The 25,888-nt window shown below is 40.5% G+C and overlaps 1 protein-coding gene across 1 annotated transcript in view; it reads right to left on the bottom strand.

Moving 5' to 3' along the window:
- The window catches only part of SPOPL (speckle type BTB/POZ protein like), a 67,904-nt gene that overhangs the window by 4,642 nt on the left and 37,374 nt on the right, over positions 1-25,888 (bottom strand). The window contains exons 5-10 of the mRNA XM_060256900.1: positions 23,389-23,516; positions 5,505-5,682; positions 5,366-5,421; positions 4,015-4,137; positions 2,836-2,978; positions 2,671-2,724 (exon numbers count right to left, since the gene is read on the bottom strand). Of these exons, the coding sequence (XP_060112883.1) occupies positions 2,671-2,724; positions 2,836-2,978; positions 4,015-4,137; positions 5,366-5,421; positions 5,505-5,682; positions 23,389-23,516 (682 nt within the window). The remainder of the gene's footprint in view (positions 1-2,670; positions 2,725-2,835; positions 2,979-4,014; positions 4,138-5,365; positions 5,422-5,504; positions 5,683-23,388; positions 23,517-25,888) is intronic.

The raw sequence follows: 25,888 nt of genomic DNA, 5'->3' as shown, positions 1-25,888 counted from the left end.
GAGTTGCGTTGCCACAGCAGCATGACAAGTAAACTTGAGCAAGCATTTAAGTCGCGTCATGGCAGCATAACTCTGCACGTGAACTGAGCAAGTATTTAAAGTTTAAATCCCTTCTCCACTATACTCTATGGGTACAGTTCTCATAGTGCATAACTGAACTGGAAAAAATCAGCAATCGTGATTATGGTTTAAGTGGTGTATAGAGAACTACCTCTTTGAAAAAAATGATTATGCCTTAGGGCACGGGTGTCCTATCTGGCCCACCAAGCAACTGGCTGGCTGCTGTTTCCTGCTTCTTGTTTCTTGCATTGTAGATCCTTTTGCTCAGTCTCTCCTATTTCCTGCTTCGCAGAGGAGAGAAAGATGGGCTGAGGGCTCCTCCCCCACTGAGGCAAAAGGAGCAGGGAAAAAGCCAGAGAAAGAGAGAGGAAAAAATGGCATCCCATGGCAGCAGATAGTTTATTCCAGATCCAAGCTTTTGTGTGCACTTCTTCAGAAAGAGATAAGGGGGGGGGGGAGGGAAAGCACAAGAGAGGGAGAGAGAAAGGGACCCCCTCTTTCCATTTCTTACATTTGGGAGGGAGAAACCTAACAGCGTGGCTTACAGTTTTGTGGCAGGGCATGAGCTTTCATGAGTTACTCACTTCTTCAGATACAGCTAGATTAGAATGTGAGTCCCTCTGTTCTTATATCTCGGAGAGTGAAGTTATTGTGGATGCCAAATGACAATAGAAGGCATTACTAATGAGAGAAGAAACCTAGGTTTCAGTTCAGTCCAGGAGGATGCATTGCCTTAAGCTTAATTATCAGTTGCAATTCAGCAGTCTCTCTTTCTACTTTCCCTTTGAAATACCTTTGTTAAGGGAACTGCTACTCTTAGCCAGCAACTGAATATCCGGAAAGGTTAAAATGCCCCCCCCCCAGTTTTTTGAATGTTGTGGTTTCTAATAGCAGTAGAAAAGAGCATCTTAAAGACTAACAACATTTGTGGTGGGATATCTTCTTTCATGAGTCACTCCTCACTTCTTCAGACTTGTTTCTTTGCATCCTCCTGGACTGAATCCTCCTGTACCAAATTGAAATCTATGTTTCCTGTCTCATTACCAAAGCTGGTACCTCCATTCCTACTACCCCTCTGCATATCACACCCAATCCAATCAAGCCTGCTATTGCATTTGGCATCTGAAATCAGCTTTAAAAAGTTTATATCTCTGGTATCTCATGCTACATTTTATGGCACACATGGCGCGGCCCAACAAAGTGGTATTTATGTCAGATCCGGGCCTCATAACAAGGGCAGCTCCGTGCCTGTGGAACCAGCTCCCGGAAGAGGTGCGGGCCCTGCGGAGCCTGGACCAATTCCGCAGGACCTGCAAGACCATCCTCTTTAGGCAGGCCTTTGCAGACTGCTGACAAAAATGATTTTTGCCATTATGCAAATGGACAGAATAGCACCAGGAACATCATTGTTGTTGTCATAGTATATAAACTGGAATGGTTTTTAAGATATTATTGATTTAAACTACTGTATAACTTTTAATGCCGTTTTAAAATTACTGTATTTATTGTATAATGTTTTATCTGAATGTTGTTAGCCGCCCTGAGCCTGCCTAGGTGGGGAGGGCGGGATATAAATAAAATTTATTATTATTATTATTATTATTATTATTATTATATGAGTTCGACACCACCGCCATAGGGCATAATGGAGCTAAAAAATTCAGCAATCATAGCTGTTATTGGGAATCAGGAATATTGGAAAATGCCAATATTTCTCGGGTTAAATATACCCAAAGCTGAAAAATCAAAAAAAGAATTTTGCACACCCCTACTATCTATATTTGGATATTGTTTAAAATCAAGCGATGAGGAATGCATTCATTATTCTAAAAGCACATGAATGGAATTATGAACTAAAACTGGAATGTTGTCACCTGAAATGTGATCTTGTTTACACTTTTATTACTGGTCCAAGATTCAAAATTCAGACAAAAAGTTTCCTAAACCTCAGTCTGAAGGAGTAGTGTCCAGGGGAGCATCGATTTAAGACACTTGGCTGCAAAGGAAAATCTAGCTGCTTAGATAACTGACATTCTCTTGTAAGCTTTTCAATCTCTAAATCAGTAGCCGAATCAGAGTTTAGTAAGACTCCACACAGATATGTAGAGAGGGAGCATGAATACACATGGGAAAGGTGGCTGTGGTTGCCAATTCCCAGCATCCTAAAACTGTTGCGATGCACTGGGTAGGGGTCCATCAGTGTCATGGAATGGGGCCTGGTGATGTCACATTGAATAATATACACTCTACTTGATTTTAGCCAAAAGGCAGAAAAGTGATTCAATAATATTAAGAACAGCACATCCACACACTATGTAGAATTTAGCAAACTAAACATGGGAAATTAACTATGTGGTATATTTTGGGGGGGGCAGGGGAAGGGTGACAGAGGATGCTTCCATGCCAAGGGGCCTGATGGAGCAACATTTACATCTTGTGTAACGTCTTCCTACTATTTGTCAAGCTGCCTTCTAACTGATATAACAGAATGTTAGGAACAACTGCTTTAATGATTGTATTTAGAGTATATCTGTTCCCTCTCTTCTGAAGTTAGGGTGAAGACAAGCATAGCTTATTTATGGATGATTTCGATGTGACCATTTTACTTACTTGCTGTTCCAGTTTTTCCCATCTTTACAACCAAGTTGCCTAAGAACACTGCACCTGTAGTACAAGAAATTACCCCGGATATAATTTTAAGAATGTTACCTAACCAACAAAGGATACTAACAAATTAAGGATTAATTTAAAAAATAAAGAAAAGCAAGTACGTGCCTGTTAATGAAGTCTATTGCTTGTGCTTTCAACTGTTCTGCACTGTGCAAATCAGCAAGGATAAGAATGTCTGCGACATTTTCTACCGAGAGGTTACTACACAGAGCTTCTTCACACATAACCTTCAGCCGTTCCAGTGCATACTAACAAAAGAAAAAACTTTGCTCACTGTTCCATTTTCCCTCTGTTACAGCAGGCATCTATAACACATACATAATTGCAGGGAACTGTGAAGTACTTAGCCCTTAAAGAACAAACAATAAGCCACTTAAAATAAAGTAACGCATTTGAAGTCTCAGATATAACCTTGTAAGATAAACCAGTATCCACCATGATTATGCCTGTTCATTAGCCCGCTCCAGACTCTTGCAAAGGAAATACTGAAATTGTCAAGAGGCCAGTTCAGATTCATTGTGCCCCAAAAGGTAACAACCTAAACTGTTACTTGAAGAGCCTCTACTTACACTTTTCACAAAGCAAACTGAAGAATGATGTGCTTAACTCATTATTAGTTATGGTTAAGCTGCAGTGTTCAAATTTATGCCACAAATATTTGGTTTCGTGTGAACTGCGTCTCTGTATCTTTGCCCTTGGTTCAATCTTGAAACAGCAAGTTGGAGGAAACAATCCATAGGTACAAGAATTGCAGATCTTTCCCATATCCCCCTTCCCCTTTAGAAGTCTTGGGAAATTTATTCATGAGGTTACAGGATCAATATGCTGATATAAGAGGCTGAAAGGGCAATTTTGTCTCCTTCACCTCCACAACACATCCTTGCAAGGGTTAAATGGGACTGCAAGAAAGATCTGTGATTCTTGTGCCTACAAATCACTGAAGTCAAACCAATGTGACCAGCATTACACATAGAAATTATTCCTGTACAGTTGTACTCTGTACATTAGCTTTCATAAATAGATCAATCAATCCACAGTTCAGTACAGTAAGATGCTGTTCATCAAGCTCCCCATAAAGACATCCTGAACATTTTGAGAACAGCGATTTACTTAATTACATAAGCAATTTCCATACAATTTCTAGATCTTCCCTTTTCTAACATTTTACTGCTAATCATCCAATTTGTTATTTATGGATTCTGCTTGCATTTTTCATAAGTATATGAAAAACAAATATGCACATTTTTAGGCAGTTAAAATGATCTTTGAGAACCAATTACTTACCTTGTCTGCCGCTGCCAACAAGTTGTCAGCCATTTTGTCAAGGTTTGGTGCTTTCCCTGTATAAATGAATCTCATCATTTCTTTAAAAACCTCAGGGTCTACATCATTTATTTCTACGCGATTCTGTTACATAGAACAAAAAATCTCATCATGTTTATGAATTAAAATATTTTGGTCTTCCTGCACTGCATAACTTATAACACTCAACTTTCTAGATTCAGCAGTATTCTGGTGTAAGAGCACTATTAGGCTCCCATCACAGCTATTTAGGATTTTTTCAAATTTGAGATCAAAGTATGAATGCATTCAGAACCAATTTAAAAGTTAAGAATTTGTTGACTCAAGAGCTCAATTGTTTCATTTCGTGAATGTCTCACCCACATTTCCAACAGGCTTGCTGAGCCCAATAAACCATAAAGATTGCACTTATATCCAGAATAATGAGACAAGTCACTCTTAATTCTATACATCTCAGTGAGAGTTTCTTTTCCTCTCCACTTTTGAAGCCTGAATGCAGTACGAGATTTAGATGTTTCTAGCATGCTTTTCAGGCCTAAACTAGAGGAGCTATATTTTCAGCCTCTCATCCAGCACAGCATGGGAGGAAATGACAGGGATCCTATGAACGAGTTTCATCTGCACTTGATGGCAGAAGAGGAAGTTTGCAGAGATGGAAACTTTCATTTGCACAGCATCAGTGATTCTCAATGGGCACATGTGCAAACGGACGAGAAAGTGTGCTCTGTGGCAGATGCTACCTAATGTGTGAGAACCGTGCTCATGGGACCAATTCTACTTCCATGAAACCAGCAGATCCATTTTTCTACAGACCAGGAGCAGCAGTCATGGGGGCCTTATGGCTCCATCGATAAGGCGGTTGCGGCACTTTTGCAGCATCTGCTTGCTAGACCCCTCCCCCCTCAGCATTCGGCCAGGCGCATGAGCTGCTACACTAGGCGGACTGGACACTACAGACCAGGTTTTGAATTAATTGATCATAATGGCATTACTCTGCACATAACAAAAGAGCTCTAAAGAAGGAAGCACACTTCCTATGTTTTGAGATTACTCACATGGTGCAGCGGATGCCATTTTAAAAAAACATTCCCTCCTCTGAGACAGAGGGAAAGGGGATGCTCTTCTAAGATGAAGACTTCTACCCATCATTTTTGTAAATACATGTATTAAAAAATCACATAAAACATATTGCCTGATTAAACTGGGCACCTTTTATGTCAAGAAGTTCAGTTAATCTAGTCAAACACTGCAACCTTACTGTAAATCAAAGCTTAACATGCCTCTGGGAAACAATTCCTTTAATTTTATCATGTCAAAAACAATATTCACTCACCTTTTTACTTTCCTCCATTTCATGTTCAAACATTGCATTAAAAACTGGTGAACGAGCTGTGGCAACAAACATATGCATTAATACCATACCAAGACTGTACATATTTCATTAAAATTAGAATATGAAAAGTAGAAAGTACCTGAAAGGACAGATTTATGAGCTTTGAATTCTTGTCCTCCTACATAAAAACTGCAATCTGTAAATCTTGTTGTTTCCCAGAGATTTCCTAGATCTTCAGCAAGTCGGCATTCTGGTACCTTTAACATATTTGTATTGGACTGTCCCGATATATTCACAGAATCCTGTACTACACTTACCTAACAGAAAATAGCAGAGCAACAGTCAAAATGCTAAAATCCTGATGCAACAGCTTCCGTCATTAAAATACAATGCAACCTAGATTAGGAATACACACAGCTTATACCATTTAGTATAATAGCAATGCAAATATTTCAGATATCTGCCTATACTAGACCAGAGGAAAGTAATCACAAAGCAGCTCATCCCACAAGCTCTAGCTTGCCCATTTGTCTGATAAGTCAATAGTATCCACTGTAGTGTAACTATAATGCAAAAGATTAAAAATCTTTGAAAGCAACGAAGTCATATCCAATACACATGTTGCACTCTCAGTGGCTCATCTCCTAGCTAAATATAAGACGACAGGAGATCTGGACTTAGTAGCAAATCAACAAAGAGAAACTTGGTAGAAGTGGCTTAGGACACAACACTCAAGAACTCGTTAACAGCTAACCCACAAAAAGTTCTGCTAATGTATGGGTTTATGTAGTCTTTTTAAAATCACCACAACACAAAATAGAATGACCATTGGTACTTACTGTGAGGGGTCATTCTCCTCTGAGGACAGGAGGACATCTTGGGTGTTTCCCACCATCATGTCAGGGAGGCAAGAAATAGAATTTTTTCTTCTTCCTCTTCCTGTGATGCTGGAACACCCATCTCCTCAGTCTGGGTGACTCCAAGAAGCAGTTCAAACTAGCAACCTTACTCAAAATCAAAAAAACACTAACAGCAACAAGATAACAGGTTAAACGTAAACAGAGGGAACTGCATAGCCAACAGGAAAGGCAGAACAGAAGAGCTTAAGAAAGGAAAGAGTGATGTTCAGTGGTGGGCAAGATGTTCCCTCCTGTCCTCAGAGGAGAATGACCCCTCACAGTAAGTACCAATGGTTGTCCTCCCTCTGAATCAGAGGACATCTTGGGTGCTTCCAGAGCAGTGGAATAATGACTGAGAGGGACATCACTCTCTTCTGAAATCATGTGCTGTAGGACTCTTCTGCCAAATGCTGCATCTGCTGAGTTATAAATGTTCAGTTTGTAGCGATGCACAAAGATCGAAATAGAGGACCACATTGCAGCCCTCTACTGAAGCATGCTTGTCAAATGCTGCATTGGTCACTGCACTCCTGACGAAATGTGCAGTGATTCCCTTAGGCACCTCCGGAGAGCCGGTTTGGTGTAGTGGTTAAGTGTGCGGACTCTTATCTGGGAGAACCGGGTTTGATTCCCCACTCCTCCACTTGCACCTACTAGCATGGCCTTGGGTCAGCCATAGCTCTGGCAGAGGTTGTCCTTGAAAGGGCAGCTGCTGTGAGAGACCTCTCCAGCCCCACCCACCTCTGTTGTGGGGGAGGAAGGTAAAGGAGATTGTGAGCTGCTCTGAGACTCTTCGGAGTGGAAAGCGGGATATAAATCTAATATCTTCTTCTATCTTCTTCAGCTTCATGGCTTGGTACACCTCTGAGAAACACTGTCTAATAGCATAGCTAATCACTGAAGTTGACATTTTCATTCCTACATTGGGAGGAGATATGTTGATGAATGCTATACATTCTGTATAGCACCAATAGTTTGTTTTAAATTGTAAATTGTTTATGTCTTATACCTGAAATTGAGATGTTGGTTTTATTATGATTGTTAGCTGCCCTGAGTCTGTTTGGAATGGACGGGATATAAATCAAAAGTAAATAAATAAATATGAACATGGCATCTGTCTTCCAAATCGTCTCAGTCCTGATTAGGTATGCCTTGAGGCATCTACATACATCTAAGGTGTGCCATGACCTTTCCCTAGGATGTTTAGGGTCTGGACAGAATGACGGTAGATAAAAATTCTCTAAATATGTGAAATTTAGATGTAATCTTGGGTTGAAAGGCAGGATCCGTACAGAGGACCACCTTGTTCTTACAAAAAATGCAGAGGTCCCACTTAACAGATAGCATGTTAATTTCTGATACCCGTCTTGCTGAGGTAATAGCTATCAGAAAATAGTCTTCAAAAGTAGCCACTTCATATGAAGCTGCCTTATACTGAATCAGACCCTTGGTCCATCAAAGTCAGTATTGTCTACTCAGACTGGCAGCGGCTCTCCAGGATCTCAAGCTGAGGTTTTTCACACCTATTTGCCTGGACCCTTTTAGAGTTGGGAGATGCCAGGGATTGAACCTGGGACCTTCTGCTTACCAAGCAGATGCTCTACCACTGAGCCATCATCCCTCCCCAATGAAATGTTCTGAATCGGCTCAAATGGAGGTTTGGTAAGAGTTGACAGAACAGTGTGCAGATGCCATGTGGGGAACCTATGTATTTGAAGAGGTCACCTGAGTGTAGCTCCCCTCAGGAATTTCTGGATCTGTGACGCTTGGAGACATCTCTGCTATCCACCAGACAAAGGACTGAAGCTAGGGCTACTACCTGTCTTTGCAGTGTTGCCAGCTTTAACCCTGACCGCAGACTGTCTTGTAAAAATTCAAGAATGGATTGAATGGGCAGTCTTAGAAGAGCCACAATTTTCCTGCAGCACCATCTGTGGAAGGCCTTCTAAGTTGCATTATAAATTCTGATAGTTGAATCTTTTCTGGATGCTAGCAACATGTCTGTAAAGTCCAACAAGTAACCCAGCTTTCGGAAAGTAGACCGCTCAATCTCCACATGGTCAATTGCAACCATTCTGGATGAGGATGCCAGATGGGACCCTGCATCAACATATCTGATGTTATCTCCAAATGAAGGGGTGGTGCTGCTGCCATCCTCTGTACAGTAGAGAACCATGGCCGCCGAGACCACCATGGAGCTACAAGTAGAATCTGTGCCCCTTGTTGTTGTACCTGGCAAAGAGGTATGACTTGTATCGGAGGAAAGGAATATATAGTAGGCCCTGTGACCAGGCAGCTTTCAGGGAATCCACTGCTGAGGCTTTTGGGTGAAAAAACCTGGTGCAGAATCTGGGCAGCTGGTAGTTGGTGTGAGACATGAAGAGGTCCATGATTGGCTGTTCAAAGTGGTTGGCTATCGGTTGGAACAGAGACCTCTTTAGTTTCCATTCTCCTGACTGAATGACTGTTTGGCTGATTCAGTCTGCCTGCACATTGTTTGTGCCTTTGATGTGTTCTGTCCTGATGGAAAACAGGTGATATTCCACCCAGGTGAACAAAGTCCTCACTTCCTTGCATAGAACGGATGATCGAGAGCCCCCTTGATGGTTCAGGTAAGTTTTGGCGCCTTCACTGTCCATTTGAACGAGGACATGCTGCTTCCACACCTGATTGCTGAAGTGAAGAAGAGCCAAACATATAGCTCTCAGCTCCAACAAGTTAATTGGAAGTTGTGGTTTTGCCTGGCACCAACAACCTTGATTCAGTATTTTGTTAAGGGTGACTCCCCACCCGATAGGCATCTGTGAACAACTGTACCTCCCTAGGCAGATAGTATATCTTCCCCTTGTGAAGACTGGCATCCTTGGTCCATCACTTCAGGCTTTGCTTGACTGACAGAGAAACTTTGACTGGAGTGTTCTGTTTTTGCATGAACTGAATTGGAAGGGGCGAAGCAAGAGCTGTAGAGGCCTAGTACATAGTCTGCCCCAGTGGATTGCATTGATGCTTGATATAAGTAGCCCCATCAACTTGGCCAAGGTCAGCGATGGAGTGGAATTGCTCTTGATAACCAGTTCTGCAAGACGTTTGGTCTTCTGAATTTTTTTGTTGGTGAGGAAGTTAGAATTTTTTTCCCCTGGTGTCTATTATTATCTCCAGATGTTCCAACCTTTGGGTTGGAATTAGCGAACTCTTGGCTAGATTGGTGAGAAAGTCATGTTTCTGGAGACATAGAATAGTGCTCTGGATGTCTAGAAGGGACCTGTCCTTGGAGGGAGATCGGCTTAGCAAATCATCCAAGTATGGGTGTGCATGGACACCCTGTTGCCTGAGATCAGCTACAACATTTACCATCATCTTTGTAAAGATCCAGTGCTGTGGCCAAGCTGAAGGGTAACGCTCTGAATTGGTAATGAGCACAATCCAAGCAGAAACAAAGAAAACGCCTATAAGATGGTAGTATCGGGATGTGCAGATACACCTCTGTGAGATCCAGAGATGTGAGAAACTCCCCAACTGGAGTGCTTCTGTGATCATCCTGAGGGTTTCCATACAAAAGTGACAAGGCTGTATGAATTTGATGTGTTTGTTCAATTTCTGTTGTTTAGAAATTTGAAATCCATAATTGCTCTCCAATCCCCATTCTTCTTGGGAATGGTGAAGAAGACTGAATATATGCCCGGGCCCCTCTGGTCTGACGGTACAAGGTCTACAGCTTGAATGCTGAGTAGATGATTTATGGCTCTGTTCATAACGGACCTTTTTGTAGCGTTCTGCCAAAGAGATGTTAAGAAATGTTCCTGTGGTGTCTTTTTGAATTCTATGGCATAATTGCATGATACAACTGCTAATGCCCAGTAGTCTGCTTTGGAGTCCATCCAGGTTGCTTGGAAGTGAAGCAGATGCCCCCCCCCCCCGGAAATGTGTGCCAGTCATGCCTTGTTGTATTTGGACTCATGGGCCTGTTTATCGGACTGGTCCATGTTTTGTCCAGAGAAACTGGAATTGGAGAAACCTTTCCTGAAGGATTGTTGAGGCTGATTCCAGGAGGACTTTCTGTTATCCTGTCTGGGTCTGGCCAAGGTGTGAGAGGTCCAAAAGGACTGGGAGGAGAAACCTCTCTCATCAGATTGACAAACTGTCTTAGGCATGGCTTTGTTCTTGTCCTTTGTCTCCACTAAGATCTTCTCTAAAGAGTTGCCAAAGAGCTTCACTCCTTGGAAAGCATAAGAGACCCATGTTTTTGGAGTGAGTGTCCGCTTGCCATGCCCAAAGCCAAATACCTCTTCTGGCCACAGCCGCAGAAGAGAGAACTCTGGAACAGAAGATGAGTGCATCTAATGAAACGTCAGTGGAAAACTCTGCAGCCTTAAGCAATCTGGTGGTTCTATCCAGGAGTTTTTTGTTGGCTTCTGGTAGCAACTGAGTAAGCCTTCTGGCTCAAATGATGGCTCATGAAACAATAGAAAATGCTGCAGAAGCTTTAATTGCCACGGCAACGGCCTCGGGAGATTGCTTGAGCGCTAAATGTATCTTCCTGTCCCAGTTATCCTGGAAGAAGTGCCATGGCTATCTTCTGATACAAGCCCCAAAGATCAAAGAGCTGTCACTGCGGCATACACCAAAGGAACCTGCAACATCTCATTTGCAAAAGCAGGCAAATCATATAGCTTTTTCACAAAACCAGGGAACTGGCAATTGGAGTAAGGTTTTCCCACTCAGCTTTAAGCTGCCTCTCAAAGAACTGGGGAAAAGAAAAAACCTTTACTGACGTGAGAACCTGGAAAGAATTCCTTATAACCAGTAGTCTTATTCCTAGGGTTAGTATCAGAATTGGAGACATCTACTGATAGTCTTCAGGTTTACAGAAACAAACAGACCATTCAGGGACACTTACATCCTCCACCTCTTCATCAGAGATGAACTCCCTCTGTTCCTTAGCATTTGACTCAGAAACAGAGGGAATCTCGTCTAAGTCTTCCCTGGGACCTCTGTGGTGTACGATCTGTTTCCTGGCTGCTTTAGTCAGCCAACTGCCCTCCCTGGGATTGTGATGTTGTGGGTGGCAATGAGGAGAGGGGGAGGGAGATCTAGACCCTACTGAACCTGCTCCTATGCCTCAGTGTGACAGGCATTAAAAATCTCGGCCCTGATAGTTTGCTGTAACATATCCATGAACTCTCTAGGAAAAGGACCCTGAAAGCCAGTTATCAGAACACTGGTCTTGCATCAAGTTTGAAGTAGAGGCTTGCCCCAACAGAGGTTGCTCTGTAATCATGCATTCCAACTGAGAACCAGCACTGCAGTCATGGCGCCAATCAGTCAATTTGCACCAAAACGTCGTCTTCAAGATGGCTGCCACCTCTAGCGACACAATGGGGGTGAGGAGACTCAGCTGCAGATAAAGAGGAGCCTGGGTGCTTCTGACCACACTGGTGCATGTCACTCCTGCGGGAAATGTTGCCTGGAGCTGAGACAAGCTGAGTGGACACATTGGCATGGGATTCCTCCCCTGTGGCCTGGACTGGGAGCTGGAGATGGGCATATCGTCCAGGAGGTTGTCCCTGAAGCCTTCAATTGGCAACTTCTTTGCTACATGGCTAAGTGTTTTTTGCTGAAAAAACTGCTTCATAGCTGTTCCCTTGCTGACAGTAAGAGGGGGAGGGGAAGGAAGGAAAAAGATTAAGGACTGTTAGAGGAAAGGGACATGCAGAGGGCAAAGACTAAAAGATGGATGTAAAAATAAAAGTTAAAGAGTAAGGTTGGACGAGGAAAGATTATTAGATAATGCAAAAAGAAAGTAAAGAAATTTGGAGCTAAGCCAAATAGCTGCTCTCCCTCTCAAGGCAGAAAAGGAACTGAGGAGATGAGTGTTCTAGCATCACAGGAAGAAGAAGAAAAAAATTCTGTTTCCTGCCTCCCTGACACGATGGTGGGAAACACCCAAGATGTCCTCCAACTCAGAGGGAGAGCACAAGTGGACCAAAGTTCAGAAAGAAGTTGTTTTGGTCATGGCAGAGTTACAAGAGTAGCAGGGTTTTGTTTATCTGAGGAGTTCAATGAAGGGGAGGCCTCTGTTCTGGAGGCCACATTATCACAACTCCATAACCTTTCATAATTAGAGAATGCTTCAAGTCAAGATTTAAAGCTAGTGATTCAGACTTGCTATGCCTTTAACGAAAGCATTAACTGAGATGCTCTGACAGGAGTATTTTTGCAAAAACTAAGGACAAATTCTATTTACCAAAGTCTATTTGAACTAGGTACAAAATGCAACGTTTTTACCCCTCATCTCTCAACCTGTATCCTCATTAATATTCACTTCCCAAACAAGTTTGGCCGGGAGCATAAACGATTTGAATTGGGAATATTTAATAAAAGTCTAAGGATCCTTTCAGACCCAGAAATGTGTTACATCCACTTACCAACTGAATAATTATGTTCATAACAAATTCATCACATACCTAATTTAGCTTGTCTGTCTAACTAAAATAAGATGCAATATATTTGCACCATTTAGTCTCAAGGGCTACATTTAAATTATTCTTCCTACACAGCATAATGACACATAATTAAGTTGTAATATTGCCAAAAAAAATTTTGTACACATTTCTTGTAAATACAAAGATCAAAGCAAACTTGTTAGCTGTTAGAGAGTCTATCATCTCTCTAAGCTCCTTCTCAGTCCACAGCAGTCAGCGATAACCTGCCAATGTATATTTAACACTCACTGTACTGGGATCATCACCTTCTTCGCTGGAGTCAGTTTTTAAGGAACATAAGTAGTCTGTCTTACTGCATTTTACTAAGGTAATTTAGGTTACTGACATAATGCAGAGATATTTGCATTTTATTTCTCAAGTACTTCTCCCCAAGACTAACAACATTCATCAAGTTTTTCAATTACTCTAAGTAATGTGCACTTGCTCAAATCCTCCTGAGTAGTAAGATTTGACTCAATTTTGTTAGGCTCTGTTGACAGGCCTAAGGTTGATGAGTGACGTAATTTACTTCGAAGTATCTAATGTTATCAAGGGACAATAGCTTTTAACAAAATATGTCCACATTACTGAGATCCTACAGACATCAACATGTACTATTCAGCACTGTTTTTGGTAACAAGGGAGGAGTTCCATTCCTCCATTGTCACTGGTGAATTTCAAACTGTACATGAATAGCAAACAGCTTTCTTCTCCATTCAAAAGCCTGGTTCAGTCAGCATCTTCCTTCCTGCCTGGCTTCTCTAGACACACACTGTCTAGCAGGGACAAACACCAATATCAAAAGCACACTCAGATCACTAATGTTGCACTCTCAATGGCTCATTTCCTAGCTAAGCTAATATAAGAAAACAGGAAACTTAGACTTAGTAGCAAATTAGAAACTCAAATTGCTAATCCATCTTTTACAGATCTGTCATGCAATACTTTGAAATCGCAAATCCATACAGAAGGTGCTAAACTCTGACAACAGGATAGTAAATGTGCATGGCAGAATGAAACAATGGACAACTGAAGGTTTCTTCTCTTCCATGATGGTTAGGTCACACCCCCTCTTGCTTCATCCAGGGCAACTGACCTGGGGCAGAGTGAGACCACCTCTCCAGTCGTCCCATACCCTAACTCCATCTGGCCTTTGACTTCATAAGTAATCGTAGACCATCTCTACCTTCCACTCTCCTTCTACTTTCCTTATTTATTTATTGGATGGGAAGTGAATGATTTCACCCCATTGAAGAAAAGAAACCTTCAGTTAAATCCATATTATTTCGTTCTCCTTCAGTGTGGGAAGTCAACCAAGCTGGTTATATGCCAAAGCTAGCTGATGTGGGTGAGGACGGTTAAATTAATTAAAAGCATAGCTGCTTCTAAAATCCTTGCCTTCTTGACCTCTGGCATGGAGTCTTAAGTCACAAAAGGAGTTGGAGGGCCTCCTTTGCCATCTTTTTCTTTTGAGGTCAGGAGTGGTTAAACTGTGGCTCAGGAGCCACATGTGGCTCTTTTACACATATTGTGTGGCTCTCAAGGCCTCCACCACCCCATCAGCTGACTTGGAAAAGGCATTTCTCTCTTTAAATCACTTCTCCAAGCCAAGTCAGCTGGTGGCTTGGAGAATGCATTTAAAGTTAAAGTTGCTTTCTTTCCACCTCTCCCTTACCCATCTGTTCGCTTTCCTTCCTTCCTGTCTTACAGCTCTCAGACATCTGATGTTCATGTCTTGCAGCTCTTAGACATCTGACATTTATTCAGTGTGGCTTTAACATTAAGTAAGTTTGGCCACTTCTGTTTGAGGCTGAAGTAGATGGCATGGCTTTCTCCTTTTGTTTTGTTTCTACTGTTTCTATTTATTTGATTTATATCCCGTCCTCCCCGCCGAAGCAGGCTCAAGAGCAGACTCTGAAGAGCAGTCTACTACAACATTTTTCTGCAGATAGCTTGGATTCTGATAAAACCTTCCAGAAATTTCTTCTGACTACAATGTCCACTGCCTATGCCTAGTGCAGAACCGGATGGTATCCTGAGATACATCTGCAGCAAATTCTGCTGCCCTCTTAATCTTCAGAAGCCATCTCTTATGTGTGAGGGCATCAGGTTCCATGTCCTAAAGTAGATCACTGGCCCAGATAACAGTGACTCTGCAGGAATGCGACTGGACCACTGATGCCCAAATTCCAAGAGAAGACACCTTATGCAATTTCTTGTGTTTAAAACAATCTATTGTAATGTAATATATTGTAAGATCGTGTCATCATTTGTCATTAAATGTTAGTACACGTATATAACATTTTCTCCACCCCACTCCCCCCTTTTGTGACCCCCAGCAGTGCATACCCTCTTAGCCAACATCCCCGTATTACTATTTAATCTAATTTGTTATAAGGTAATAAACTATCTATTAAAGAATCTTTTTAAAAAAAACCCAAAGGTTATAATTATAGTCCATCTTCATGGTATTTCTTCTTAATCATTGGGAAAGGAAAAACATGAAAAAGTTATAGTCCAATAATCACATTTTTTAAACTGTAATCCATATATCGTTTCTTTAAAAACTAACCGTTGTCAAAGATCACCAAATATCCTTTAACGTTCCATTGTTTTTCAATGTATTTTTGAAACTTTCCCCAGTCATTTTTAAATTTCTCGAAGATTCTTGTATGTTTGTCCATTTCACTCCAATGCATGACTTTCAGAGTCCATTCCCATACTTCTGGTATTTTGTCATTTCCACATTTGCGCATATAATGCCCATGCAGCTGAAAGCATATACCAAATTATTGCTCTAACTTGCTTTTGAAATATTTTCATTTGTAATCCCAACATATGGTAGAAAGATCCTTCATGGCATTTACATTTCCAACATCTGTCCGACAACTGTTCATTTTTGCCAGTTTCTTAGGTGTCATATACCACCTATATAGCATTTTAAAGCAATTTTCTTTAATGTTATAACATGTAGAAATTTTCATAGAATTCTTCCATAGGTATTCCCATGACTCCATCTGTATTTCCTTATTTATATTTATCACCCATTTTATCATTTGAGATTTAACTACTTCATCTTCCGTAGACCATTTCAATAATAGTTTATATGTTTTTGAGATCAGCTTTTCATTTTCTCCAAACAGCATTCTCTCCAGTTCTGTTTCTTCTTGTCTTATTTCATAGTTCTTGATGTCCTGTTCAAGTAAGCTCTTTATTTGTTGCAGTTGAAACCAATTATATTTATATTGTATATCTTCAGCTGTTTTTAATTTCACCTTTCTTCCTTGGATTTTTAAAAGTTGTTTATATGTTAACCACTTCTCTTCTTTAATATCTGAATACAATTTTATTACTTCTGATGGTACAATCCAAAGCGGTTTCCTCTGGTCACCATATCTTTTATATTTTGACCAAGTATTTAACAGATTACTTCTGATATAGTGATGTGAGAAAAAACTGTCCATCTTATTTTTCCCATAGTACATGTATGCATGCCATTCAAACACATTTCCATGTCCTTCTAAAGTCAATAACTTTCTATTTGATAAATCTGATAATGTCATCCATTCCTTAATCCACACCAGGCAAACTGCATCATGATACAGTTTTAAGTTAGGCAGTTGAAATCCACCTCTTTCTTTCGCATCAGTCAGAATTTTCATTTTAATTCTTGGTTTTTTCCCAGCCCATACAAATTCTGAAAGTTTCCTTTGCCATCTATTAAATTGTTTATTGTCTTTCACTATTGGAATTGTTTGAAACAGGAACATAATTCTCGGTAAAGCATTCATCTTAATTGCAGAGATTCTGCCCAGCATAGATAGGTACATTTAATATCTCCATCGATCTTGTGCCAGAGTTTTTCATAATTGTTTTTATACAAATCAATGTTTTTCATTGTTATTTCTACACCTAAGTATTTTACTTTTGAGGTAATTTCACACTCTGTTAATCTCTATAGTTCTTCTTGCTTACTTTTTAACGTATTTTTACACATAATTTTTTATTTTTCTTTGTTTATATAAAAGCCTGTCAACTCTCCATATTCTTGTATCTTACGAAGCAGCAATGGTGTTACATGAGTGCGATTTTCTTGTATCTTACGAAGCAGCAATGGTGTTACATGAGTGGGATTTTCATTTATAAACATCACGTCATCTGCAAATGCTCTATATTTATAGGAAAAACCTTTCATTTTTAGCCCCTCTATCTCTTTATCTTCTTGGATTTGAATTAACAAAACCTCTAAAGTAATTTAAATATCAGTGGAGATAGAGGGCAACCTTGTCTTGTTCCCTTATTTATTATCATTTTTTCTGTTAAGTCTGCATTAATGCAGAGCCTTGCTGATTGTTCAAAATATACTTCTAATAAAATCTTCTCCCAATCTCAATTTCTCCATCACTGCAAACATAAAGTCCCAATGCACATTATCAAATGCTTTCTTTGCATCTGCAAAAAATAATGCTACTTCTTTTTCAGGATGCTTCTCATAATATTCAATAATATCCATAACTGTTCTAATTTTGTCTCTTAGGAAGAAATCCTGCTTGTTCTTCTTTATTAAAACTGTTCAAATGCTGTTTAAGGCATTCTGCTAAAATCCTTGCATATATTTTATAGATTGTTTAGCAATGAAACTGGTCTATAATTTTTCACATTTATGGTGTCTCTGTCTTCTTTTGGTATCAAAGAAATTACTGCTTCTTTCCATGTACTAGGAACTTTCCCATCTAATCTTACGGTGTTCATCAGCACCTGAAGTAGGTGCTTCTCCTAATTTCATTGAGTTAATCGCCTCCTCTATTTCTCCTCTCTCAATTGGTTTATTCAACAAATTCTCCATATTTTTTGTTAATGAGTTAACCTTAATTTTCTGCAAATACTCAATTCTTTTTCTATCTGCACTTTGGCTTTTAAACAACTTGTCATAATATTTGTAAAATTCCCTTTTAATACCTTCATGGTCAACAATGTCTTTTTCTCCTGATACAAATTTGTTAATTACTTTATTCTCCCTTTTTTTTTTCATTTGCCATGCAAGGTATTTTCTAGGTTTATTCGCACCTTCAAAAGATTTCTGCTGTAGTCTCTTTAAATTCCATTCCAATTCTTTATTCAGCAAATGGCTCAGTTGGCTTTGTAATATTGTAATTTCTCTTATGATCTTCTTTTTCCCAGGTCGTTTTTTAAGCTTTTTCTCTTTTTTGCCAATTTCTTTCTGAATGTCCATCATTTGTTTATTTTTGGCTCTTTTATCTTTGTTGTTCAATGTAATCAGAATGCCCCTCATTACTGCTTTATATGCATCCTACACAATTCGAAACTGGGTATCTTCCTTTTCATTTATTTGGAAGAAGCATTTAATTTCCTTTTCCAGAGACAGCACTATTTCCTGTTTCTGTAGCAAATCCTCATTTATCTGCCACCTTAGAGTCTTTTTCCCTGATTTTACAGACCACAATATTGGATTGTAGTCTGCTCTTATTTTAGAAAGTATCTCTATTTTCTTCATTAAAAGTCCAAGATCTTTTGGGGTCCAAATCATATCAATTCTCGAAAAGGAGTTGTGCCTTGCCGAAAAATAAGTATAATCACGTCCTTTGGGGTTTAATTCCCTCCATATATCCTCTAAACTCTCTTGTTTTACCAATTCAAAAAATGATTTTGGTAGTTTCCCTTCATTATTTTTTCCCCCAGTTATGTCCAGAGTATTTTTCACTGTTCCATTAAAGTCTCTCATTATCATAACTTGATCATGCACCACCTGGTCTAATTGTTGCATTATATCCTTAAATCCATACCAAGTTGTTTATTCCATAAAAATTTGTAATCCATTTGTTTGATGTGTACTTCTTGTAGACAAACTATGTTACATTTTTGTTTCCCAATCCAGTGAAAAGTTGCCCTTTTTTGTGGTGGATTAAGTCCATTTATATTCCAAGATATTAATTTGTAATCCATAATGGTTTTTATTCTTGATCTGTTTCCCCAAAGTCTTTATGCTCACTCAGAAAGTTTGTCATTTGTTGAATGGTTGTAATAGTAAATCTCCGTCCTTTGAATTCAAAACTCAAACCCTCTGGAAGTTCCTATCTGTATCTTATTTCTTTTTTTCTCAGCTTTTCTGTCAACTTTTTGTAGAGTCTCCTGTCACTGACGATTTTCCTTGGCAGTTCTTTCATAATTCTTATTTTACTGCCATCCACCTCCAGTGGGCTCTTAAATTGTTTACTAAGAGTTCTTCCCACCATGTCTCTTGTCACAAATCTTACCACCACATCTCTTGGTAATTTGTTTTTGGCGTATTCCGAATTTACCTTATAAATATAATCATAGCAATGATCAGTTTCATCTGGGTCTTCTAAAAATTCAGCAATAATTTTAATTATATATGTCCTTAAATCAGTAGTAGTAGACTCGTATTTGGTTCTCCTTTAGTTAACAATCAGCTAATAATGCTTTCTCCTGCATTTGTTGCATAGTGGAATCTACCTTATCCATTATTGTATTTAGGTCTTTCATTTCTTCTACCTTCTGCACTTTCTGAAGAGTTGCTTGTGAGTCTTTTCTGAGATCTTCAATGTCTTTTTTAACCTCTTCTGCACTGGTCTCAATATCTTTTTTTAGTTCTATTTTTAGTTCTGTTGTTGTTTCTCTAATTACCGTATTTTTTGCACCATAAGGCGCTCCGGACAATAGGATGCACCTTCCTCCTGGGAGGCGATCCGCTGCCTCCGCCTCTGATCCCAGCGCTTCCTCCGTGCTTGCCTGCCTGGCTCCAGCTCTGACGCTTACAGCAAGCGCCAGCAAGCGGAGGAAGCACCCACCCCCTCCGCAAACCCAGCACTTTGCGAGTGCCGGCTGTGGAGGGGGCAGCGTGCTTCCTCCGTGCCTGTCTGCCTGGCTTCAGCTCTGACGCTTACAGCAAGCGCCGGGATCGGAGGGCAGAGGGAGCGATCCTGGCGTTTGCTTTAAGCGCCAGAGCTGGAGCCAGGCAGGCGTGGGGGAAGCGCCGGGATCAGAGGCAGAGGCAGCAGATCGCCCTCCCCCCCCCAGGAAGGTAGGTACCGGTACCTTTGCTCCATAAGACGCACACACTTCCCCCCCACCACTTTTTTTTGGGGGGGGGGGAAGTGCGTCTTATGGTGCGAAAAATACGGTATTTTTGCCAATCTTGTTTTCATAGCATCCATTGCTTCTTGCCATCCTGCTTTATCAGCCTTGTCAGATTTAAATTTGGCCATTTTCTCTTCTTCAAGTGACCCAGCCCTCGTTCGCAACTGCTTTGCTGCTAATCTTTGCTCCAACATCACTAGTTGTCTGTTGCTTTAAATAGGTTCAAAAGTTGACCTCTCAAAATCAAATTTTAAGTTTCAGTTTGCTTTATTACAGTCCATGACCAAATACACAGCACAATGTCCTGTAGTCTAAATCATGCCCTTTTACATGAGCCCAAAATTGCCGTTCTCTGATGTTCCTAGGTCGAGATATTAATTTTTTAAAAGATTTTTTTGCTCAAAATGGCTGCCGTGGTTTTTCTGTCCTTTTAAATATTTTTTCCTTTTTTCTCCAAAACTACACCAAAGTTGATTCTAAGTATGTAGTCCAATAGATTTTACCTTTTAATGACGATATCTGCCGGCTCTACTATCTTTTAATGTCCAGCTTTCTTTTTATTAATTTTTAAAATTTTGACCTTCTTATAATGGCCGCTGATACTTCTCTGTGATTTTAAGTCCTAGAGAGGGCTAGAAAGCTTGTTATTTTTCCAATCTTCTAATGGTGCCTTCCTTTACCTTCCTTTCTTGACACGAAGTCTCATTTTCAGAGGTTATGAAGTCTCATGTTATTTCATTGATGACATTTCCTGTATTGTAATCACCAGCTCAGCAAATCTACTCGAAGGGGTTGTCTCTATTCATACCACAGGTATTCCAAACAATATTTATTTTTCCTCTTTTAGTCTTAATTCTCCAAATTTTTAAGTCCCAGTTTTAACCCTTCCTTTATCCTCCTAGAAAAAATATGACGTTTCTGGATCCAGACCTTTGTTTTTATTTTTATTTAGTCTTTTATTAGTCCCGTTGTGATAGATATAAATCTTTTACCTTCTATTCCGATATCCTTCTACGCACTGCTCTCTGGGATATCAGATATTAATCAGTCTCAAAGCTTCTTTGTATCTTGGTGGATTTAAGCCAATTTAATGACCTCAGAGATCCTCTGTAGATGATTGAATGCAGTCCTTCTTGGAGGACTCTTAAAAGCCAAAAAGAAACCCCACTGGAGTCCCTCATTAGTCAAAGTAAATCCCCTCAGAACTTAATAAGCATATCTTGGCCCCCTCCCTGCCTGGAAGAGGTAGGCAGCAGGTGTTGAAATCACCTTCTCTGCCCAGAACAGACGTTCTGATCTGCTCATTAGCTGAGGAGCAGCTCAATCCTCCACGACCAAAACCTGGAAGTCCACCTTATGCAATTTCCTGAGTGCTGCCTCATTTTTCCTATTTATGGAGTCTTTAAGAGCATTATCCCTGTCTTTTCAGGGGAGGGCACCTGAGTGGAGGGCAACTACTGGAACATCCACTACGGAAACCCTGAGGTCCTCCACAGCTGCTTCTGGTAAGGCATAGAATTTCTTAGCAGTCTTTGTTAGTGAAGAGCCATACCCTGGGACAGCCCACTCCCCTCTCAAGACTTTATTTTAAAAAATTCTGGGAATGGGCAGATTGATGGTCTATTGGATGATCTCTTCAACCCCTTTCCATCAAATTTGACCAATGTGGAGGATTTGGTCTGTCCATCTGGTAATTTAGAGTGGAAATAACTTTAGCAGCCTCTGAAAGTACTCAGCATATAACAGCCTCAATGAACTGTCCTATCTGAGTCCTCTCCTGACCACTCTCTTTCTTCTCTCTCTGAGCTGGCTGCTATAGACATCTTTGCTGAGTGGCATTCCTTGACCTTAGATTCAAAGCCTGAGCCCCCAGCTTCGGATCTGGTGCCTTCATTTGCGAGAGGAACTACCGTAATTGTCTATCTAAGGCTTTATCCCCATTATCAGCCATCCCCTCTGAATGGCTTTGGTGGCCACTTTTCCTAGGGTGCTTTTGTCTGTGGAAGGGAATTCAGGAAAGCTTGTGTGAGCTGAGGGAAGGGGCACTGTGCTGCACCACTGCAGGCCCTGACATTGCCCCACTCACATCTGGCTTGTGATGTCCTCCAGAGGAATGCTCACCTCCATCCCTGACTTGCACACCGCTTCCCAACCCTACGGCTTCTGGGTCCTGTTGGGCAATTCCTGCCATGGCCTGCCCATGTGGGCCACTGTGACGTGCCTCTGTGCAGTGCCTGGCAGCGGCAAGGGCACAATCTGAAGTTTTGGATCATCCTGCCCTGTCCTTGGCAGCAAATGATGGTGCTGGATCCCCTTCTGTCTCCTCTTCTGTGTGCAGAGCTCTGGGCTGGAGAGTCTTTTCTTCAGATACTGCCTCCTTCCTCTTCTCAGGCTCCACCCCTGCTCCCCCGAAGGAGGCTTCCTGGACATCTTCTCGTCTTCCATTCTTCTTCTGCATTCACTAAATTACTTCTCAAAATTACTAAGTTTTTTTTATTTTTTTTTAAAGGCATGGAGCCTAGGTTGACGCCGCCTGTTTGGACCTGCATGATTATCCAAACTGGAAAGGTGGTGTTGCTTCACCCCAGGTCAGTCACACAAAGATTTCCATAGCTTTGACTGAAGCATGAATAACTTCTCCCACAGAAGGCAAACTATAGAGCATGGGTGCAAGAGCCAGCTGAAGCACTGGTATTGTATAAAACCACATTTCTATTTGGAATTTACCTCAGCAAAGTTGCTCCAAATGTAAGGGCTATTAGCACTGGGATTTGGATGCCAGTAATCTATGGAAGGACAAATTATGTCCCTGATTTCTCTATCCAAGCAACCTGAAGAGCTCTGGACAGTCAAGCACTGAACTTGATAAGCAACCTGCAGCAATCCCATATGTATTTATGTATTAATACTTATGTATTTATGAAATTATTCAGAAATCAAAGACATTTAAACAAAAAAAAAATCAGGCTTATGATCTTGATGCAGAATCAGGTTAACTGCACCTCAACACTGTTCTAGCTGTGTCACATGAAACAATTAGGCTGCCAGCTACTATTATTACATCCAGTTAAGTGTTAAAGCCACTTTGTTTGGCAGTGAGGAGAAATCCCTCACTTGGTGCAGCCTGCACCAAGAAACGGACCACAAGAATTACCCAAGCATGGCTAGAATGCAACTGACAGCCTCTGAAAGAAAGACACCTCCAAGTACGTGTCAAGGCACTGGGAATTCATATCATGTTACTGAAGTCTGAAAAAGTGTTACCTTCTTCCAGTCCTCCCCATTCAACCATTTAAGGAGATTACAGAAAAGTCTCCAGCTCTGGTTCACTTCAACCTAAGCTTCTTCACACAATGTACAAGACTTAGAAAAAAATTAAGGTCACACATTACGTTCTTTTTTTTAAAAAATAGGGTGTTTTTTCAACACATAAGAATAAATTTAAGATTTAACACACACCCCTTTTCTCATTCATAGCCATGGAAACCAACATTCTGTTTAAAAAGTAGTATTGATTACCTACCTCACAAAATAACGTAAGCTTATCATCTGGTAAAAGACCATTTGCTTCATCAAGTAAAAAATCTCTCCGAATGAATTTTTTAAAACCCCAATCCTTGCCTTGAACAAATCGATATGCTCTTTGGCTTTCTAGTAGTAAATGAACAGAAAAGGAATAAGCATGTTCAATTAAACAGTCTTGCTTTAAAATCTTTACATATGAGCTCAGTGAAATCTAAATAAAATCAAAGCTAGCTTAAGTTAGTATATAACTATAAAAGATGTGCACCTCATAATTTGCTTCAATGACTTATTCAAGACATAACTTATTTAATTCACTGTAAACACAACATTAAGTTCTATCAGTGAATACAATGCGTACAGGTAACTTGGTTAGACCAAGGCAGCATGAAAAAGCACCATAACAGTGGTACTGAGGCAAGCAGTATTTTCAAAAATCAAGCCAGAAAAATCTGCATAGTATACTCCCATTCAATAATTGACCAGGATCCCAAAATGGCATGTGGTACTTGTTGCAAGGGTCTGAAGCCCCTCTCTTCTAACTGCAGATCCCCTTGCCAAAGCAGCTACTCCGGAAGTATGGGGAACCTTAGGAAGAAAACTTTTGACTCAGCATAAAGAACTGCAGTCATAAAAGGAACCTGTAGAAGCTTCAGAGTGCACGTAAAATCCCATGGGGCTAGTTATGGATTTCTGCATTCTGGATACTATATTTAATTAACTGAAATAATCAGCATTCTCTATATCCTTAACAGTTAAGAGTAACATTAAACAGAAAAAAGTAACTGTTAACAAAATGTTACTGAAGTTTGGACTATTAAAAGTAAATTAAGTCCAAATGCTGAATTCCCAGATAATGGTTTGGATTTGATACAGCATTTCCATAGATGCAACAACTGCCAGTGTGATTTTCTTGGCTCTTCCCCCCACCCCACCCCGGGGCCCTAAGGAACAGGATTGGGGGGTCGGATCCAGCACAGCATTTCCAGGGAAAACAACTCAATTATTTTTATTTTTGCAACTAGCTCCCTAGGTACATTTTAGACAGAATTTTAGTGTAATGAATGCTTTACAATCTGTATGATGCACTCCCATGAAGTCACTCCAGTCTTAAGTTGATTGATTTCAACAACCTTAGACTAGAATAAGTGCTGAGGATTGCACTATTTCTCCATTAATAAGAGAGACCGCTTTTCAATAACTGAATGCTGCCGAGTTTGTTTCTGTACCAAAAGCTATGTAATATTTTCCTAACTCTCTTCAGTGAGTCTATACCAAGTGGAATTTGAACCCAGACCTATTAACTGAACCACATCTACAACAATTTCACTCATTAAAAGCAGTGAAATTGTTACCACATGAGCATAAGGCAGAAAACTAAATATATCTAAACAAAAAACATAACTGTGCCCAGAAATCACATATTACCATATGCATGAAAATATGCTGATCTGAATCCCAGGGAGCATGCACATCATGATGTGGCTCTCCCCCACTGCTTTCCCCAGCAGCTCTCAGATTTCTAAAATCCTGATGCTGGAGGCTGTGGGACTCAAGTGAGCAGAAAGCCATGTGGACTGGAGGGATGCAGTGAGGAGGAGATAAGAAATTGCCTTTCCCTTCCTTTTGTGTCAGTGAAAATCTCACTGGAACAGAACCACTGCAGCTGCCCCACTTCAGTGCAGCACTCTGGGTTTCATGTCTTTTTGAGACAGGAGCCCTGCAATCAGCAGCATCTGTGCTTTGAAGACCTTATGGGACTAGTGGGGCAAGTGGGCTAAGAACTGCATCCACATTTGTCCTCTCCAAAGGATCCAAATCTATCACAAGCTAACCATCTGTGAAGGGGCCCTTATCAGAAAACAGCTTTCTAGTGCTGTGAAATTCAAATTTTATCCATCCAGAATTTTTACAAACAAAAGACAATAACTTCATGAAGTCCTTAGTTTAAGTGCTATTCCTGAAATCACAATGTGACTAACTGGTAGAATGCTGCTGCAAGATAGGTAGAACAGGCAAGCCATGCCTTATCTGCAACAACATATTTAGTGAAAGTGGTAACGTGGCTAGTAGATTCTTAAGATTTTTCCAAATGATTAACAGATGCCGGATGTGAGGGTGATCTGGCTGGGTTGATTCGGCTGATCTGGCTGGCTAGGCGGGTGTCCCCTCCCTCCCTCACCGCTCCACGTGTGCCCCTCCCGAAGCTGTGCGCTCGGTGGAAGAGGACGGCCATCCCAGATAGAAGGAGTATACTGTTCTTCTTTGGATTAACAGATGTATTAGTAAAACATTTTTCCTAAGAGATATGTGTAGATATTTGTTGGCCAACTACTAATATTATTCAGTAGATAAATGGGGTAAGCATCTTCTAAATAATGAATGTGCATACAAAGAGAAGGGCATCAAAAAGCCTCCACTGTCATTTGCTTGATGTGACCATGATCTGATGAAACTGAAGAGCACTTACTGAATGAAAATTGGGTAAAATACTTAATACA

Source organism: Heteronotia binoei, chromosome 16 (genome assembly GCF_032191835.1).
Source record: "Heteronotia binoei isolate CCM8104 ecotype False Entrance Well chromosome 16, APGP_CSIRO_Hbin_v1, whole genome shotgun sequence".
NCBI lineage: Eukaryota > Metazoa > Chordata > Lepidosauria > Squamata > Gekkonidae > Heteronotia > Heteronotia binoei.
This window is presented reverse-complemented; position numbering and strand designations above follow the sequence as displayed.